Source organism: Salvelinus sp. IW2-2015, unplaced genomic scaffold (genome assembly GCF_002910315.2).
Source record: "Salvelinus sp. IW2-2015 unplaced genomic scaffold, ASM291031v2 Un_scaffold1915, whole genome shotgun sequence".
Lineage (NCBI taxonomy): Eukaryota > Metazoa > Chordata > Actinopteri > Salmoniformes > Salmonidae > Salvelinus > Salvelinus sp. IW2-2015.
This window is the reverse complement of record NW_019943275.1, coordinates 93585-112787: the sequence shown is the minus strand read 5'-3', so window position 1 is coordinate 112787 and position 19203 is coordinate 93585. Positions and strand designations below refer to the sequence as shown.

The following is a 19203-nucleotide window of genomic DNA, read 5'->3' as shown; positions in this document are numbered from 1 at the left end:
ATTAAAATACAATCACTGTATGTTTCAATATGAACATCTCCACAGGACCTATCTTCCCTATAGGCCGACATTAAAATACAATCACTGTATGTTTCGATATGAACATCTCCACAGGACCTATCTTCCCTATAGGCCGACATTAAAATACAATCACTGTATGTTTCAAAATGAACATCTTCCCTATAGGCCGACATTAAAATACTATCAACATGCAAACAATACAGTTCTAGCAAAATGCTTGGCGCACAGAATGAAAGAAGTTTTGTCAGATATTATTCATCCTAATCAGACAGGTTTTTTACATGGACGGTACATTGGAGATAATATAAGACAAGTACTGGAAACAATAGAATAATATGAAATATCGGGGACACCAGGCCTGGTTTTCATAGCTGATTCTGAAAAGGCTTTTGATAAAGTACGACTGGAGTTTATATATAAGTGCCTAGAATATTCCAATTTTGGGGAATCTCTTATAAAATGGGTTAAAGTTATGTATCGTATCCCTAGGTGTAAAATAGTAAATAATGKCTAAATATCAGAAAGTTTTAAACTATCTAGAGGAGTAAAACAAGGTTGTCCACTATTGGTTTTCATAGCTGATTCTGAAAAGGCTTTTGATAAAGTATGACTGGAGTTTATATATACAGTGGGGCAAAAAAGTAGTCAGCCACCAATTGTGCAAGTTCTCCCACTTAAAAAGATGAGAGGCCTGTAATTTTCATCATAGGTACACTTCAACTATGACAGATAATAAATAGATTTACTATTTATTATTGCCATCGAAATGTTAGCTGTTAAAATTAGATCAAACAATAATATAAAGGGATTAGAAATCCGGAGCATAAAAACTAAGTTGTCATCGTACACTGAAGATTCATGTTTTCTTTTAAAACCACAATTAGAATCTCTCCACTGCCTCATAGAGGATCTAGATACTTTTGCTATCCTCTCTGGATTAAAGTGTACTATAATACGTATTGGATCACAAAAAAATTCTAATTTTACATTACCATGTAGTTTACCAATTAAATGGTCTGACGGAGATGTGGACATACTCGGTATACAAATCCCAAAAGAAAGAAACAGAAAGTTAGCAAAAATAGATAAGATCTTGCAACCATGGAAAGGAAAATACCTGTCTATTTGTGGAAAAATCACCCTGATTAACTCTTTAGTCCTATCACAGTATACCTATTTGCTTATGGTTTACCTACACCTCGTGACCTGCTTCTTAAATTATATGTACAAAAAATATTACATTTTATTTGGAACGGCAAGCCAGACAAAATTAAAAGGGCCTATTTATATAACAAATATGAATTCGGAGGGCAGAAATGATTAAATATTAAAGCATTAGACCTCTCACAAAAGACATCAGTCATACAAAAGTTATACTTAAATCCAAGCTGGTTCTCTAGTAAATTGGTAAGAATGTCTCATCCTATGTTCAAGAAGGGCCTTTTTCCCTTTATTCAGATTACACCTTGTCACGCCCTGACCTTAGAGATCCTTCTTATGTCTCTATTTTGATTGGTCAGGGCGTGAGTTTGGGTGGGCATTCTATGTCTGGTGTTCTATGTTGTCCTTGTTTTGTATTTCTATGTGTTTGGCCTGTTATGGTTCCCAATCAGAGGCAGCTGTTAATCGTTGTCTCTGATTGAGAACCATACTTAGGTAGCCTGTTCCCACCTGTGATTGTGGGTAGTTGTTTCCTGTTTTGTGTTTGTTTCACCATTCAGGACTGTTTCGATTTTCGTTGTTATTTCACTTTGTTATTGTTGTATTTTCATGTTCTGTTCTATTAAATTAACATGGACACTTACCACGCTGCGTTTTGGTCCGATCTTTCATATTCCTCATCCGATGAAGACGAAGATCATTACACACCTGCTCACTTTCGGTAGTTTGAAAAGGAAATAATCTCCAAAACATAGTTATTTTTTAAAGAAAAGTGTGATAAATAAAAACATATATCAATTTCATTTGAGGGCCAGAAAACTGACAGCTGTTCCATATAAATTGCAAAATAGTTGGGAAGAGATTTCCGATGTACCCATTCCATGGCACATGGTTTATGAATTGATACGCAAAACAACGCCAGATTCAAAACTTAGAATTTTTTAATTGAAATTACTATACAAAATTATTGCAACCAATAGAATGTTATATATATGGGGGATACAATCTTCCCAGCTCTGCAGATTCTGCTGTGAGGAGGCAGAGTCATTAGATCATTTATTTTGGTATTGTCCATATGTAGCTCGTTTTTGGTCACAGGTCCAGGAATGACTAAAGAATTGCAACATTTGCCTAGAACTAACGGTGCAGATAGCAATACTGGGTGATTTGAAAAGCCATAGTCAATCAATCAATAATATAATAATTATTTTAGAAAAAATATATATTTTTAATTTACAATTTGTAGAAGCTATGAGAATAGAAAGGTTCAATAATTTTGTAAAGCATCACAGCACAGTTGAAAAATATATGGCAAATAGAAATCCAAAATGGATGATGTTGAGAGATAGATGAGAGGGGTTGAATGGAGCTGAAGTCGTGGGACTAATAACAAGATAACCAATGTAAAACATACGGGGTCTGTAAAATTGTTATGGGATTTTTGTGTTTAATGACTAAAATATGTATACATTTGACTTAGAATTCTAACTCATAAATGTTGAATGTTATGTGTTCCTTGTTAGAAAGAATGGGTTTATCTTCAGACAGGCTAGAATGATGTCGCTACCCAGGGAGGGGAAAGACCTTGGGTTGGTTGTAGATAGTTTAACAGGTGGCAGACAGTAATGAGAACTCGAACTGTATTGCCATTGTATCCGAGAGGAGGTTGGACATTAAAACCTATGACATCATCTTTATTATATAACCTGATGTAAAATGTATATAGGTTCAGACCTTTTGTGAAATAGCAAAGTTACAAATAGAAATCAAACGGGATGGACATCAGAAATATAGGAAGGACTAAAAACAAAACAAAATATAACTATTGTAAAATAGATTGTGTCTGTAAAATGTGTATAAGATGTATAAACTGAAAGTAAAAGCCTATGTGTATATTAGTTTACTACAATTGCGGGAAGGGTGGTAGGGTTAGGGGGAAATAATAATAAAGGTATATTCTTAAAAAAGTATGTATATCTATATAGGTATGTGAATGTATATACTGTATGTGTATAGGTATGCATGCGTGTATGTATATAGATATATATTTTTGGGGGATTGGAAATGATGCAGACAAGTACATTACTGGAAGCAACAGTCTTTCTGCAATATTAAGCTGATCCAGCCCTTTAAAAAAATTATACATATATACTGTATATAAAAAATAAATAAAAATACAGTTCTAAAAATGTCCTACATTTTCATTTCGTCGCTGATCCTACATGTCAGTGTGAATAACTCATCAGATTTCCCCCTTTCAGGAGTATATAATTACAATTGTTTAGCTAATATACTGTGTGTTTGTAGATGGACTGAGATGAATGAAACTACAGCGATAGTAGAACAATGTCCTTCCAGACCTTAGTAAAACTCAAACCCTGATTACAACCCTGGTGAATTATTATGCTCTCCATCTCTGCAGGTGATCTGTATGGTCAAGATCATGGATACAGGTACCCCTCCCTCTGGTAATAGATATAGAGAGAGATATAGAGAGAGGATTCAAATGAAGCCTTTTTTAGATTGGCCCCAGAATACACACCAATACAGCTCAGTGTAGATTTACAGCTTATCTGGATTGCAGTTTTCTCTGGTATTTATATCATTGGCAGACTTTTATAGTCTATTTAGAAAGTATTGAGACATTCTTGACTTTGTTACATTACAGCCTTATTCTAAAATGAGATGAAATATGATGAAATAGTTTTTTTTCCCTCATCAATCTTCACATAAGACCCCATGATGACAAAGCAAAACTGTTTTTAGAAACTTTTGCAAAAGTTTTAAAAATTAAAAACACATATCCAATTTACATTGGTATTCAGACGCTTTACTCAGCGATTACAGCCTCAAGTCTTCTTGGGTATGATGCTACAAGCTTGGCACACCTCAATTTGGGGACTTTCTCACATTCTTCTCTGCAGATCCCCTCTGTCAGGTTGATTGGGGAGCATTGCTGCACAGCTATTTTCAGGTCTCTCCAGAGATGTTCGATTGGGAACAATCTTAAAATGATCTACTTTGCTTTACAGACAAGCATCATGAAACCTCGAACAGAATACATTAGTTTGACTTCGTAAAAATAAATTTGGACCGAATGTACACAATTTCACTTCAATGTCCAAATGAAGACGTGGGGACACATTGTGCCTTCAAAACGCATCACTAAGCTAAGGACCCTGGGATTAAACACCTCCTTCTGCAACTTAAACCTGGATTTATTGAAGAAGAACCTGACATCATCACCACCACACATTGTGCCTTCAAAACGCATCCCTAAGCTAAAGACCCTGGGACTAAACTAAACACGTCCCTCTGCATCTTGGATCCTGGACTTCCTGACGGGCCGTCCCCAGGTGGTAAGGGTAGGTAACAACACATCCGCCACGCTGATCCTCAACACGTTTAATAAAACAGGCATCAAGTTATTATAATGCCATCATAAAATTATTCTCTACATTGATGTGCTCTGACCAATCAGAAAATGGATACAACCTTCATTTCATTTGTCCCTTTAAATAATATTATCAACCATCTTCACATATTTCCTGAGTACATTTTGAGAAGAAAACATAAAACACAATGCAGATATGTGATGATACAACTGTCACATCATTTTCTTATAAACACATTTTTGACAAAATGTAGAGATGCCCATCATATAAAATGTTCTGTATGCTGGTCAAATGTAGGTATAATTATTGTAGGCTTTGTTGGCTACATCTCAGAATTTCTGCATTTACAAATTGTCAACCACAGTCTACTAATTAAGGCGATCCACTTGGTCCCGCAACCTTTTACGTTTACGGAAGGATTTCACTGGTGTCGTCTGTACAGCATCTCACTGATCTTAGCCGTTCTTATTCATTTGTTGAATACAAATATACAAAATACATCTTATTTTACTCCTTATTTAAAATAAATAGCATTTGGCCATTATTGACCTTTCCAAAAAATCGCGTTATACTTCTATAAACCGGTATTTTTTGGGGGCAAGAACTCTGAATTTTGTAACTGACAAGACATCACCTACTCAGAGGCTGCTGATTTTGTCATTGGCCAGTATAAGGCGATCCGCTTGGGCCTGCAACTTTGCACGATACTGTCCGATCTCGGAATCCTCCTGTAGGATGTTATCAGTGTCATCTCTGTGTAGAAGATCCAGCATTTCACTGCACACAATCTTGGCTGACTGCTTCAGGATGAAGTAACGGATCAGCATGGGCACCTGGTCAGCCAGTCTTTGCACCACAATCTGTGAGAGAGGTGAGGTGGGATGGAGAGTGAGGGCTAGAAGTGATGAGATGGCCACCAGGCAACCAAAATATTACCAAATGACAACAAAGGCTCAGCAAGGTGAACATATAGACTTCAGAGTTGGATTGGTCTGCAAAATGCAATATACCATAATGCAACCCTGCCACAACAATGTGTGTTTGAAACATTTGTCAAAAAGCTTTAATTACAGATCTGATCATCCCATTGATGATGTCATGGATTCATAGTACAGGCTGGAGCAGAGCTATATAATGTACACTACAGTTCAAAAGTTTGGGGCCACTTAGTTTTTGACATTTTTTGTCCATTAAAGTAACATCAAGTTGATCAGAAATACAGTGTAGACATTGTTAATGTTGTAAATGACTATTGTAGCTGGAAATATCTACATAGGCGTACAGAGGCCCATTATCAGCAACCATCACCCCTGTGTTCCAATGTCACGTTCTGTTAGCTAATCCAAGTTTATCATTTTAAAAGGCTAATTGATCATTAGAAAACCCTTTTGCAATTATGTTAGCACAGCTGAAAACTGTTGTCCTTATTAAAGAAGCAATAAAACTGTCCTTCTTTAGACTAGTTGAGTATCTGGAGCTTCAGCATTTGTGGGTTTGATTCTACAAATTTGTCGAAGGCCCTGATGAGAAAGTGTGTGAGTTTGTCTATAAGCACACTACATAAAACGTCAGTTTAATGTTAGCTGGTTTAGTTAATTCGATTTTATTTCTGGAACATTCTATACATACTGCACAGTAGATGTGTTGCATTGTACCTCATAGTATGCCTTGAGCAGCCCAGGGTACTTGCTCCTGGTGTCTTGCTCTTTGTCTTCTGCTATTTCCCCCTCCTCTAGACTATGTGTTTCCCCCTCTAGCATAACTTTGTTGAAGATTTCATCCTGTGTGTAGACCTGCATCTCCATCTCAAACTGCTCCACGATCCTCTCCTTCACTATGTTTGACTGCTGTTCCTGGATTGTTTGAATGTTTTTCTGAGTAAAAAAAAAATGAAGATACCATGAGGACATAAAGAATCTTGGATGCAGGGAGGCAGTGAAATACTGTTACTGTTTCAGAACAGTAGTTCAGTTCAACATGCTCTAAGCATCTTATGGTGTTTTACTTTGAACATTTCAGGGTACAATCCTACAATGGACAACCTGTAAATTGGAATTCTTAATTAAAATATATTGTGATTTTTAAGTGGTACTTTGCCTCATGTTTTCCCTGCCTTCTTGCTAATGCAACTAACTAAGATTTCCATTTCAGCCTAAAATCACAGAATAGAGAATTGAATGATTATCATGTCAGAGCGCTTAACAGTTTACAATTGTCATTACCTTTGAGACCAGATGAAGATAAGGAAAGTTCTTAAAGCTCTCTTTGGACAAATGATCAAATTGCTTCTGCACCATGTCTGAAAAACCAAAACAAATGTATTTGGTAAATAGATATTCCACAAAATGTTTTTATTTAAAGGGATAGTACAGCCAAATTACAAGGCAATGGTCCAAATATTATAATTTGTTTGTGCTTCATGTCCAAACAATCATTGAGTCACTTCATTGAGTAACTTAATTGAGCTACACAATCAATTTCATTTGGACATGAAGCGTGAAAAATGGAAACAGTGTCCAGGTAAATTAAACCAAAGCGTGGATTGATGTCACACCTTGTCCATAGACTGCTTACAGGGTAAGGAAACCAATATGTCATTTTGTAATTTGATTTAACTATTCCTTCAACATGTCTTATTTAGTTAATTACATTTCAAGTGTCACGTGCACAAGTACAATGAAATGCCGTTCTTGCAAACTCTAAACCCAACAAGGAAGCCCTAAAAATGACATAAGGTAGAACAAAAACACTAGAGAAATAAGTACACAAGTAAGTTAGTAAGCTATATACCTGGACAGTTCCAGGGTCAGTAGCTATATACCTGGACAGTTCCAGGGTCAGTAGCTTTATGCCTGGACTGTTCCAGGGTCAGAAGCTATATATAGGGACAGTTCCAGGGTCAGTAGCTATATATAGGGACAGTTCCAGGGTCAGTAGCTATATACCTGGACAGTTCCAGAGTCAGAAGCTATATATAGAGACAGTTCCAGGGTCAGTAAATAAATACAGGAACAGTTCCAGGGTCAGTAGCTATATACAGGGTCAGTTCCAGGGAAAATAAGCTATATACATGGACAGTTCCAGGGTCATTAGCTATATATAGGGACAGTTCCAGGGTCATTAGCTATATATAGGGACAGTTCCAGGGTCAGTTCCAGGGTCAGTAGCTATATGCAGGGTCAGTTCCAGGGAAAATAAGCTATATACATGGACAGTTCCAGAGTCAGTAGCTATATATAGGGACAGTTCCAGGGTAATTAGCTATATATAGGTACAGTTCCAGGGTCAGTAGCTATATACATGGACAGTTCCAGGGTCATTAGCTATATATAGGGACAGTTCCAGGGTCAGAAGCTATATATAGGGACAGTTCCAGGATCATTAGCTATATACAGGGACAGTTCCAGTGTCAGTTCCAGTACCATATGTACAATGTGCAGGGTTACTGAAGTGGTATGCTTAGATACTGTATGTATACGGGTAAGTTGATTAGGCATCAGGATATATGATAAAACAGAGTAACATTTGTGTATATGATGATTGCGTGTGAGTGTGTGTGTTTAGAGTCAGTATAAATGTGTGTAGATGTTATATGGTTGAGCAAATGAAGTGTGTGTGTGTGTGTGTGTGTGTGTTGGAGTGACACTGTGTGTGTGTGTGTGTGTGTGTGTAGAGTTCTGACAGTGTGCATAGAGACGGTGCAAAGATACAAATAAATAAAGGGTTCAACTCAGATAGTCCGGTAGCCATTTTGTTAGCTAGTTAGCAGTCTCATGGCTTGGGGATAGAAGATGTTCTGGAGCCTGTTCAGGAGCCGTTTGTCATGCAGAAGCAGAGAGAACATTCTATGGCTTGGGTGGCTGGGGTCTTAACAATTTTCCGGTCCTTCCTTTCATACCGCCTTACATACATTTACATTTACATTTAAGTCATTTAGCAGACGCTCTTATCCAGAGCGACTTACAAATTGGTGCATTCACCTTATGATATCAAGTGGAACAACCACTTTACAATAGTGCATCTAACTCCTTTAAGGGGGGGGTAGAAGGATTACTTTATCCTATCCTAGGTATTCCTTAAAGAGGTGGGGTTTCAGGTGTCTCCGGAAGGTGGTGATTGACTCCGCTGACCTGGCGTCGTGAGGGAGTTTGTTCCACCATTGGGGTGCCAGAGCAGCGAACAGTTTTGACTGGGCTGAGCGGGAACTGTACTTCCTCAGAGGTAGGGAGGCGAGCAGGCCAGAGGTGGATGAACGCAGTGCCCTTGTTTGGGTGTAGGGCCTGATCAGAGCCTGAAGGTACGGAGTGCCGTTCCCCTCACAGCTCCGTAGGCAAGCACCATGGTCTTGTAGCGGATGCGAGCTTCAACTGGAAGCCAGTGGAGAGAGCGGAGGAGCGGGGTGACGTGAGAGAACTTGGGAAGGTTATAGATGTCCTGGATGGCAGGAAGCTCGGCCCAAGTGATGTACTGGGCTGTCCGCACCACCCTCTGTAAAGCCATACGATTGAGGGTGGTGATTTTGACATACCAAGCAGTGATGCAGCTCGTCAAGATGCTCTCAATGGTTCAGCTGTATAACTCTGAGGAGTTGAGGGCCTATGACAAAGCTTTTCAACCTCCTGAGGGGGAAGAGGCGCTGTCTCGCCTTCTTCATGACTGTGCACATGTGTGGACCATTTTAACTCATTAGCGATTTGGACACGGAGGAACTTAATGCTCTCGACCCGCTCCACTTCAGCCCTGACGATGTATATGGGGGTGTGATTCACCAATACCTGCTTTCTGGGTGCTTACTGCTTAATATAATAGGCATGTTTGTCCTGTCAGAAGTACCATAGAGACCCATGCATGATGTTCAATAAAGGGGCTTTTGGAAAATCACATTGAATCTAGGGCAGTAACGTGTACGCTAATAAATCGGGAAGCAAGAAAAGGAAGTGAATTTAATAAATAAACTAAAATGAAACAAAACAAGAAACACGATTAGAGTACAGACATGAAACACAGAACAGAAACAATAAGGTGTGTGTAACGATGGTGACAGGTGTACGTAATAATGAATAAATTGGTGACAACAAGTGCCAGAGCGGTAGAGATGGAGTTGACATGAGGGGGGGAGCGGTAGTAGGCGTGACAGTACCCCCTTCCTGACGCGCTGCTGTGCAGTGACAGATATAGGGGAGGTAATCAGGAAGGTGATGGAGTCCAGGTGAGTCTCATGAGGCGCAGGTGCTCGTAACGATGGTCACAAGTGTGTGTAATAATGAATAAACTGGTGACAACAAGCGCCAGAGGGGGAGAGATGGAGTAGACAAGACAAGGGGTTTTGGTCACTTACCTCTGATTGTCTGTAGTGTCATCATAGCTGGTTTCTTAAGTTTAGACACTAGTTTCTGAACAACATGTTGAAATACCCTGTAGTTACTGAATCCTGGCAGCTCACTTCCCCTGTGCTCCTGATCGTATTCATCCACCACTTGTTGCACTACTTCGTGGTCTAAATTCAGGAAAACAATGTTAATAATTTATTGGAGATTATAATCACTGTTGTATGACATAACTATTGGTAGTATATTAACTATATCAGTAAATATTAGGGATATTTAGAAACATAAATATTTATTGGTTAGACATGGTAGTATGATGAGCAATACCCGGGCTATTCAAAATTGTACCTACAATGTGATTTTGCATTTTTCAGACATTCCATCCACTCTGTAAATTCCTTTCGCATGAGCACAAATAGATTCTCCTCAACGATAATATCCCCTTTGGACAGTTGGGTAATCTGCTCATTGAAATCTGTTATGACCTGAAGATGGAAACATATCACAATAAAACATACCTGTTTAAATGTTTMATATTTARTCCTTTTAGATTARTGTTTAATGAAATGGCTCCACAAGACCCATCCATCCTTACGTCTTCTACAGATATTAAACAAGAACTATCTTACASTGGCTTGTCCAAGTGTTTTTGTAAAATCAGCTGTCAAGGTAAAGTATTGTTTAACCTGGTGACAAACATAATCAGGGGAAATTAAGGAAGGAGAGTGGAGGAAGTGGGAGTGGAGAACTTTATAATGCTGTTTTATGTATCTTTCTGGACAGTGCGTCTACTCTTACACCTGTGTTGAAAATCTGACCAATCCGAATGGCAGAGGATGTGCAACAGAGCTGATGACATTATCAATTTACCAAACCATGACAATAACACACCTGAACTACTGTGCAAAAGTATGGCTTCCAACCCTACATCATTCATTTTTATAGAAATGTTGTACAAAAGAAGAAGTTTACAAAGCTGAAAGATGGAAAGGTGAAAGATGTACTCACCTGAATGAGGTACTTCCTCTTCTCTTCAGGTTCCATTGGAGGCCCACCCTCTATTTGACTCAATAAATGCTTTACATGCCCCAGCTGCTCCTTTATCTTCTCTGACATCTGGGGCAGATATTTCTGATCAGGAGCAAACATACAACAAGTTAACTTCTCTCGTGTATGTGGGACGCTAGCGTCCCATCTCGACCACAGCCATTGAAATAGCAGGGCGCCAAATTCAAAACAACAGAAAACTCATAATTCAAATTTCTCAAACATACAAATATTATACACCATTTTAAAGATAAACTTCTTGTTAATCCAACCACAGTGTCCGATTTCAAAAATGCTTTTCGGCGAAAGCATACCATTAGATTATGTTAGGACAGCGCCAGGACAAGAAAAACCACTCAGCCATTTTCCAAGCAAGGAGAAGCGTCACAAAAACCAGAAATACAGCTAAAATTAATCACCAACATTTGACAATCTAGTTCAGATGACACTCCCAGGACTCAATGTTACACAATACATGTATGTTTTGTTCGATAAAGTTCAAATTTATATCCAAAAACCTCAGTTTACATTGGCGTATTATGTTCAGAAATTCTTTGCCTCCAAAATTCTCCGGTGAAACTCTAGAGAGCCACATCAAATGACAGAAATACTGATCATAAACGTTGATAAAAGTTTTAAGTGTTTTACATGGAATTAAAGATAAACTTGTTCTTAACTTCTCTCAGGTAGGGGGCAGCATTCGGAATTTTGGATGAAATGCATGCCCAAATTAAACTGCCTGCTTCTCGGGCCCAGAAGATATGATATGCATAAAGCTGGTAGATTTGGATAGAAAACACTCTAAAGTTTTCAAAACTGTTAAAATAGTGTCTGTGAGTATAACAGAACTGATTTAGCAGGCGAAAACCTGAGAAAAATACATTCAGGAAGTAGTTTTTTTTTTTTTTTTTGTAGTTTTCTATTCAGTGCCATTACAGTATCCATTGACTTAGGACTCAAATTGCAGTTCCTATGCCTTCACCTAGATGTCAACAGTCTTTAGAAATTGTTTCAGGCTTGTATCCTGAAAAATGAGGAAGTAAGAGCAGTCTGAATGAGTGGACCCTAAAGTGTCACAGAGCTGTTTCATGCGCGAGACGGAGAGAGTGYGTTTCTTGTTTACCTTATAAATTGACAAAATTGATTATTTAGGCTGAAAACAACCTGAGGATTGAATATAAACATTGTTTGACATGTTTCTATGAACTTAACGGATACAATTTAGATTTTTTTGTCTTCCTGTTTTGACTGCGTTTGAGCCTGTGGGTTACTGAAGAAAACGTGCGAACAAAACGGAAGTTTTTGGATATAAAGAGACTTTATCGAACAAAAGGAACATTTATTGAGTAAATTAATGTCTGCTGAGTGCAACCATATGAAGATCAAAGGTAAAGGATACATTTTATCTCTATTTCTGACTGTTGTAACTGTTCTACTTGGCTGGTTACTGTTTGTAATGATTTGTCTAGTGGGCTATGTTCTCAAATAATCGTAAGGTATGCTTTCGCCGTAAAGCATTTTTAAAATCTGACACTGTGGTTGGATTCACAGGAAGTTAGTCTTTAAACATATGTATAATATGTTTTGTTTTCTGAGTTTTTATAATGAGTATTTCTGTATTTGAATTTGGCGCCCAGCAGTTTCACTGGCTGTTGAAGAGGTGGGACACTAACTTCTCACGTACCCAAGAGAGGGTAATGCATCCGCTGTGTCAGATTTCAAAAAAGCTTTGATGCGAAAGCACATTGTTCAATATTCTGAGTACAGCGCTCAGCAATCAAAAGCAAGCCATACCAGCCATGTTGTGGAGTGAACAAAAGTCAGAAACAACATTATAAATCTTCACTTACCTTTGCTGATCTTCGGCAGAATGCACTCAAAAGACTCCCAGTTCCACAAGACATGTTTGTTTTCTTTGATAAAGTCCATATTTATGTAAAAAATACCTCCGTTTTGTTCGGGTGTTTCCTTCAGTATTCCAAATGCACCAGTCACGCTCAGAACATGAAGACGAAAAGTCAAAAAAGTACCATCAAAGTTCGTAGAAACATGTCAAACGTTGTTCACAATCAATCTTTAGGATGTTTTTATCTAAAATCTTCAATGACAATCAAACCGGACAATTGCGTATTTGATTACAGAACAAAAAGAAAGTAAGGCGAGCTTCACGGGAGTGCGCGAGAGTGCACTAAGGTTCTTCAGGCAGCCCTCTCTTCAAACAGCTCTTATTCTCTCTTTTTCCCCAATAGAAGCCTCAACCATCGTTCTAAAGACTGTTGACATCCGCTGGAAGGCTTGTGAAGTGCAATTTGACCCCATAGAGACAACATATTCGTAAGGCATTCACTTGAAAAACTACAACTCTCAAAATCTCCCACTTCCTGGTTGGATTTTCCTGAGGTTTTTGCCTGCCATATGAGTTCTGTTATACTCACAGACATTATCTTAACAGTTTTGGAAACTTTAGAATGTTTTCTATCCTAAATCTACACGTTATATGCATATCCTAGGTTCTGGGCCTGAGTAACAGGCAGTTTACTTTGGGGACGCTTTTCATCCAGATGTCAAAATACTGTCCCCTACACAAGAGAGGTGAACCTCTCTGGGATCGTTCGGGATGCTAGCGTCCCACCTCGCCAACAGCCAATGAAATAGCAGGGCGCCAAATTCAAACAACAGAAATCTCATAATTAAAATTCCTCAAACATACAACTATTATTCACCGTTTTAAAGATAATCCACCCACAGTGTCCAATCACCCACAGTGTCCAATTTCAAATAGGCTTTTCGGCGAAAGCACAACATATCATTATGTTAGAACAGCGTCTACTCACAGTAAAGCATGCAGCCATTTTCCAACCAAGCAGAGAGTCACAAAAAGCAGAAATAGAGATAAAATGAATCACTAACCTTTGATTTTCTCCATCAGATTACACTCCCGGGACAACATATTACACAAACCATGTATGTTTTGTTCGATCAAGTTCATATTTATATCCAAAAACCTCAGTTTACATTGGCGCCTTATGTTCAGAAGTAACCAGAAATCTCCGCTGAAGTTGCAGACAGCCACATCAATTTACCGAAATACATCATAAACGTTGATAAAATATATGTGTTTGACATGGAATTAAAGATAAACTTCTTTCTAATGCAACCGCTGTGTCAGATTTAAAAACAGCTTTGCGGCGACAGCACATTGTTCAATATTCTGAGTACAGCGTCAAGAACAAAAGAAAACTATACAGTTATCAGCCATGTTTTGGAGTGAACAAAAGTCAGAAACCGCGTTATAAATCTTCACTTATCTTTGCTGATCTTCGGCGGAATGCACTCGAAAGACTCCCAGTTCGACATGAAATGTTCGTTTTGTTCGATAAAGTCCATATTTATGTCCAAATATCTCAGTTTTGTTCGGGTGTTTCTTTCGTTATTCCAAATGCATCAGGCGTGCTCTGAACACCAAGACGAAAAGTCAAAAGAGTACCATCAAAGTTTGTAGAAACATGTCAAACGTTGTTTACAATCAATCTCTAGGATGTTTTTTTTATCATAAATCTTCAATAATAATCCAACCGGACAAGAACGTATTGAAACCGAAAGAATAGCGAGTTCACGGAAATGCTCGCGTTTCTCGGGAGTGCGCGAGAGTGCACCAAGGGTCTTCCGGAAGCCATCTGCTCAAATAGCTCTTATTCGCTCATTTTCCACAATAGAAGCCTCAAACAACGTTCTAAAGACTGCTGACATCTGCTGGAAGGCTTGGGAAGGGAAACTTGACCCCATAGACACAGCATATTGGTAAGGGAATCACATATAAAACTAGAACCCTCAAAATCTCCCACTTCCTGGTTGGATTTTCCTCAGGTTTTTGCCTGCCAAATGAGTTCTGTTATCCTCACAGACAATATTTTAACAGTTTTGGAAACTTTAGAGTGTTTTCTATCCTAAATCTACACATTATACGCATATCCTAGCTCCTTGGCCTGAGTAACAGGCAGTTTACTCTGGGCACGATTTTCATCCAAATTTCCCAATGCTGCCCCCTATCCTAGAGAAGTTAACCAGGTACCAGACCACATGTTTTCCAGTGTGCATTGGGTGTAGGAGGAACAGACAGATAACCATAGGGTATGTGGTTGAACTAACTTTGATCTGTTTGACCAGGGCATTGCTGAGCTTAGTGGCTAGGCACTTGGTGGTTGCCTTCTCCTCACGCAGGAGGGATCTATAMAWTGAAARGGAGAGAAATATAAMAAACACAGTATTTCATCCCAAAAATTGCAGAACACATTTTACACCTAAACATGGTATAATCATAGGCCTACAATGGTCACGCCCCCACAAATATCTAATTAACATAATATAAAATAAAAAGAAAATCAATCTGTTTAAGTTAGAGATATGTGCTAAGCTAACGTAGGGAATTGTTTTATGATCATACCAAGGATCATTTAGCTATTTGATTTTGAATGTTAAAAAGTACAATTTGCAGAAATGTAAGAGAAGGGAGGGGAGGGACACTCATTCATCAACACAATATGGAACTACTCTCAAAGGATATCTGGAAAAATATACTTTTTTCATAAAATCCTGAAACCAACAGTTTGGGGCCCTGAACATTTTCAAATGTGAAGCCATCAAAATTAAGATGCAAGTTACTTAACACATGGCAAGAACACATTTTACCTGAAGTGCTCGTGATTTCGGAAGAATTCCAACTCCTCCTCAATCGCACGAGTTATTGACATGTTTTCATCAATTTGCTTCTGACCACGACATTTCACAATGACATAGCCCATATTGAGAAAGATGACTCTATTGTGGACAATTTCCAACACATTCTTCTCTGCTCCCGGGTCTATCAGGTCTGGCTTTGTCAGAATGGCTTGAAGACAAATGAAAAGCATAATGATAACTTTACTAATACAAAAAAAAACAATTTAAAAATAAATGTATCTATATAATTTCTTTACCCAGAGTTCTTGTGCCGTCAGGATCCACTTGTTGTGCCATTTTCAGGGCCTCTGTTGTTGCTATGTCAACATTACATGGTACCACCACCAAAATAATAGTTCTTTTCTCCTTTATGAATTTCGAAATTAGATTCTTGATCTAGTAAAAAAGGAAGAAGAATGTGACAAAGCTGTCAGGATGTAAGCCTTTGATCAAGTTATTTGATTAATCTACGAGAGGGTATAAAACCGCTTGTTACTGTGATATTGCCTTGTGTGGAGCACTCTGTTCTTCATGGTTCTGAAGCTCAACCTTCCTCAAAGTCAACACATTCAAAGTACCTTTCACCAGAATGAACCATTATAGCTACATGTACCTTGCTAGAAATTATGGGAACTTGTCTGTACACCTGGCTAAAACAATTCATCATTAGTGAATCATGAGATGAGAACCAAGAGTCATGAGGTAACCAAACAATGTACTGGACAAAGTCCAAAAGCTACACACTAACGACAGACTTACTTGGACTCCAATGTCTTCTGGTTGTCCTTTCACAGCCACCCTGGTGATCCCTGGTAAGTCAATCAGACTGAGGTCACACACCGTGGAGGATGTGATCTTCAGAGTGATCAGGTCTTCACATATCCCCACTCCCTTTCCAGCTAACACGTTCTGAGCTGTTAAATCAATGGGAAAATATTGATGTGTTTATTATTTGTTTGTTTGTCTGTCTTATACCCAGATATAACTAATCTTATTATAATATATATTCTGTAGTTGTCTATGGTAAATACCATACAAACTTTTCCACAATAAATTATAATAGATATGTCAATGTCAGTGGCAGTATGTGCCGTTTAAGATAAGGGAGAACAATATATATCTATGAGCATGGCCTTATTTCTATTACAGCATATTGGATGACTGTCATTCATATTCCATTCACACAGCTCAGTGTAACATCAATAGGTTTAGGCTGCTACATGATACTAGTACATCATACTCATCATACTACAACCTAACCACGAATGAAAGTTTACAACACAAGTGCAAAATTTTAGAGAATTTAAGGGTAATCAAGTAGACAGACACCGACACATTCAATACCACCTTGCACACTCTGCCTCTTACCGGCATCATGCTGATCTAGGGTGTAATCATTTAGTCCAAAAGTTGCAAACGAGAGATTCTATTGGACAAATTCAGGTATGTTAATCCCTGTTTTGTTCCGCTTGCTTCCGTTTAAGAAACATTTTTCTACAGAATTGGTGGAATGAATACACCCCTGATCACAAGCAATCAAAGCTCACTTTCATAGCAGCCACATACAAACAGTATGATCTCTTTGATCAGTGCACAACCCATCAGCTGTCTGTTACCAGACGAAAAAACCTTTCCAAGCCAAACCTTCATATCAGCTCTACACACAGCCGACATCGCTGTCACCATATTATATCATTATAGTCAACATAGCTACTAGAGCTAACACGTTAGTAAACCTGCTACAATCATGCAGTACAGTGTTCAGTCAGCAGCAAGCAGTTTAGCAGTTACATCGGAGGGCATCAGTGGCTAACAGTTTATTAAACTTACCTTGACTTGGAAGAGTTACTTCGTTGGATAGCCATAGCGAGCTAGCTAACATAGCCATCCCCAGTGGCTAACAATTTATAAAACCTAAAAACTTACCTTGACTTGGAAGAGTTACTTCGTTGGATAGCCATAGCGAGCTAGCTAACATAGCCATCCCTCTCTGTTTGAGCCTGGTGTCTGAGTGGGCTAAACTAGCTAGCTAACTTCGCAAGCTAAGTAAGTGAAAGTGAAAATAATATGAAATGTAGCTAGCTCTCTTTTCAAACCTGTTCCTATTGTCTTTCTCTCTATTTGAGTAACCTACCCACCACATGTTATGTCTTGCAGTGCTAGCTAGCTGTAGCTTATGCTTTCTGTACTAGATTCATTCTCTGATCCTTTGATTGGGTGGACAACATGTCACTTCATGTTGAATGAGCTCTGATAGGTTGGAGGACATCCTCCAGAAGTAGTCATAATTGCTGTGTAAGACTATGGAAGGCAGGGAACCATGAGCCTCTTAGATTTTGTATTGAAGTCAATATACCCAAAGGAGGACGGAAACCAGCTGTCCTCCGGCTACACCATGGTGCTACCCTACAGAGTGCTGTTGAGGCTACTGTAGACCTTCGTTGTAAAACATGGTGTTTTATTCAATTATTTGGTCATGTGAATATATTTAGTATTGTTTTATTAATAAAAAAATATACCTTTTTAAATGTTTTGCTATTTAAATCTTACTGAAATTCACAGAAGAGGATGGTCCTCACCTTCCTCCTCTGAGGAGCCTCCACAGGTTAATGTACTGTATAGAATAATATGTCCGTGTGTTTGTTCCCATCTGACCTTGTTCAACTTGTCTCACGACTTCTGAAGGTTCGTCAAATTCATATCTGAATTTCCCTCCGTATGAGATGACAGCCTCCCATTTCACTGTCCTGTCGTTACAGAGTTTAAGTAGCAGTGGGCACCTGGTGACAATACCTGGAAACAAGGAAGTACCAATGACAGATCATTATACTGTAATACAGAACAACCAATACAACACAATATGACAGTACAGTCAACAATGGACAGGGACATTAATTTAATGATAAATATATAACTTCTGCAGGCTACAGACACACTGAGGTTGCTCTAATGTTCAGAAAGCATGTCAGACATTTACAGTGTCTGAATAAATGGTTAGAAAACTCATGTACAGTTAACATTTTTTATAAAGGTTTGCTGTGGTAATCTAGAACGGTTCTAAACATTTCAGTAATGTCCGTGTCTCTGTGGTCCTATTGTACTGTCTGTTTCCTGACCTCGTCTATGGACTTTGGGTGATTTGGGTAAAATGCTAATATTGATTTCAATAGTTTTTGTATGTTCAGAAAACAATACAGAATCTCACCAGTCCCTCTGGGCAGYGCCACCCCAGAAAGGGTCTCAAGCACAGAGCTCTTTCCTGAACTCTGGTCTCCCACCACAGCAATGGYTGGCAGTGGYAGCTCCTTATCTATCCCKATGGATCTCATGTMRTCTATTAAGTCTATGAAGGGYCGGACCTTCTCCGCCAGCTGSTCTTGGAACATCCTGGGGGTATGTSAGGGGTACAAAACAATGCCATTATGAATGGTTCATTTGATGATAGACATTCATGGCTAAATTCATTATTTTACACAGTTTTTCTACTTAGTAACTAACTATAATTTGGCGTACATGGGACGAGAAAATGTTTT

General features: G+C 38.6%; 2 protein-coding genes across 2 annotated transcripts in view; both read right to left on the bottom strand.

Moving 5' to 3' along the window:
- LOC112072403 (interferon-induced GTP-binding protein Mx-like) overlaps window positions 1–19203 on the bottom strand; it is an 83458-nt gene that overhangs the window by 58114 nt on the left and 6141 nt on the right. The gene's annotated exons all lie outside the window — the stretch shown is intronic.
- On the bottom strand, window positions 4573–19056 carry LOC112072402 (interferon-induced GTP-binding protein Mx-like). Its single transcript, XM_024139809.2, has 12 exons — window positions 18876–19056; window positions 18326–18463; window positions 16430–16584; window positions 15928–16066; window positions 15641–15839; window positions 15101–15179; window positions 10913–11035; window positions 10257–10389; window positions 9916–10074; window positions 6800–6876; window positions 6233–6451; window positions 4573–5437 (listed from the first exon to the last, which is right to left on the bottom strand). Exons 1-12 carry the CDS (start codon window positions 19054–19056, stop codon window positions 5216–5218), a joined length of 1824 nt encoding a protein of 607 aa, XP_023995577.1. The 3' UTR covers window positions 4573–5215.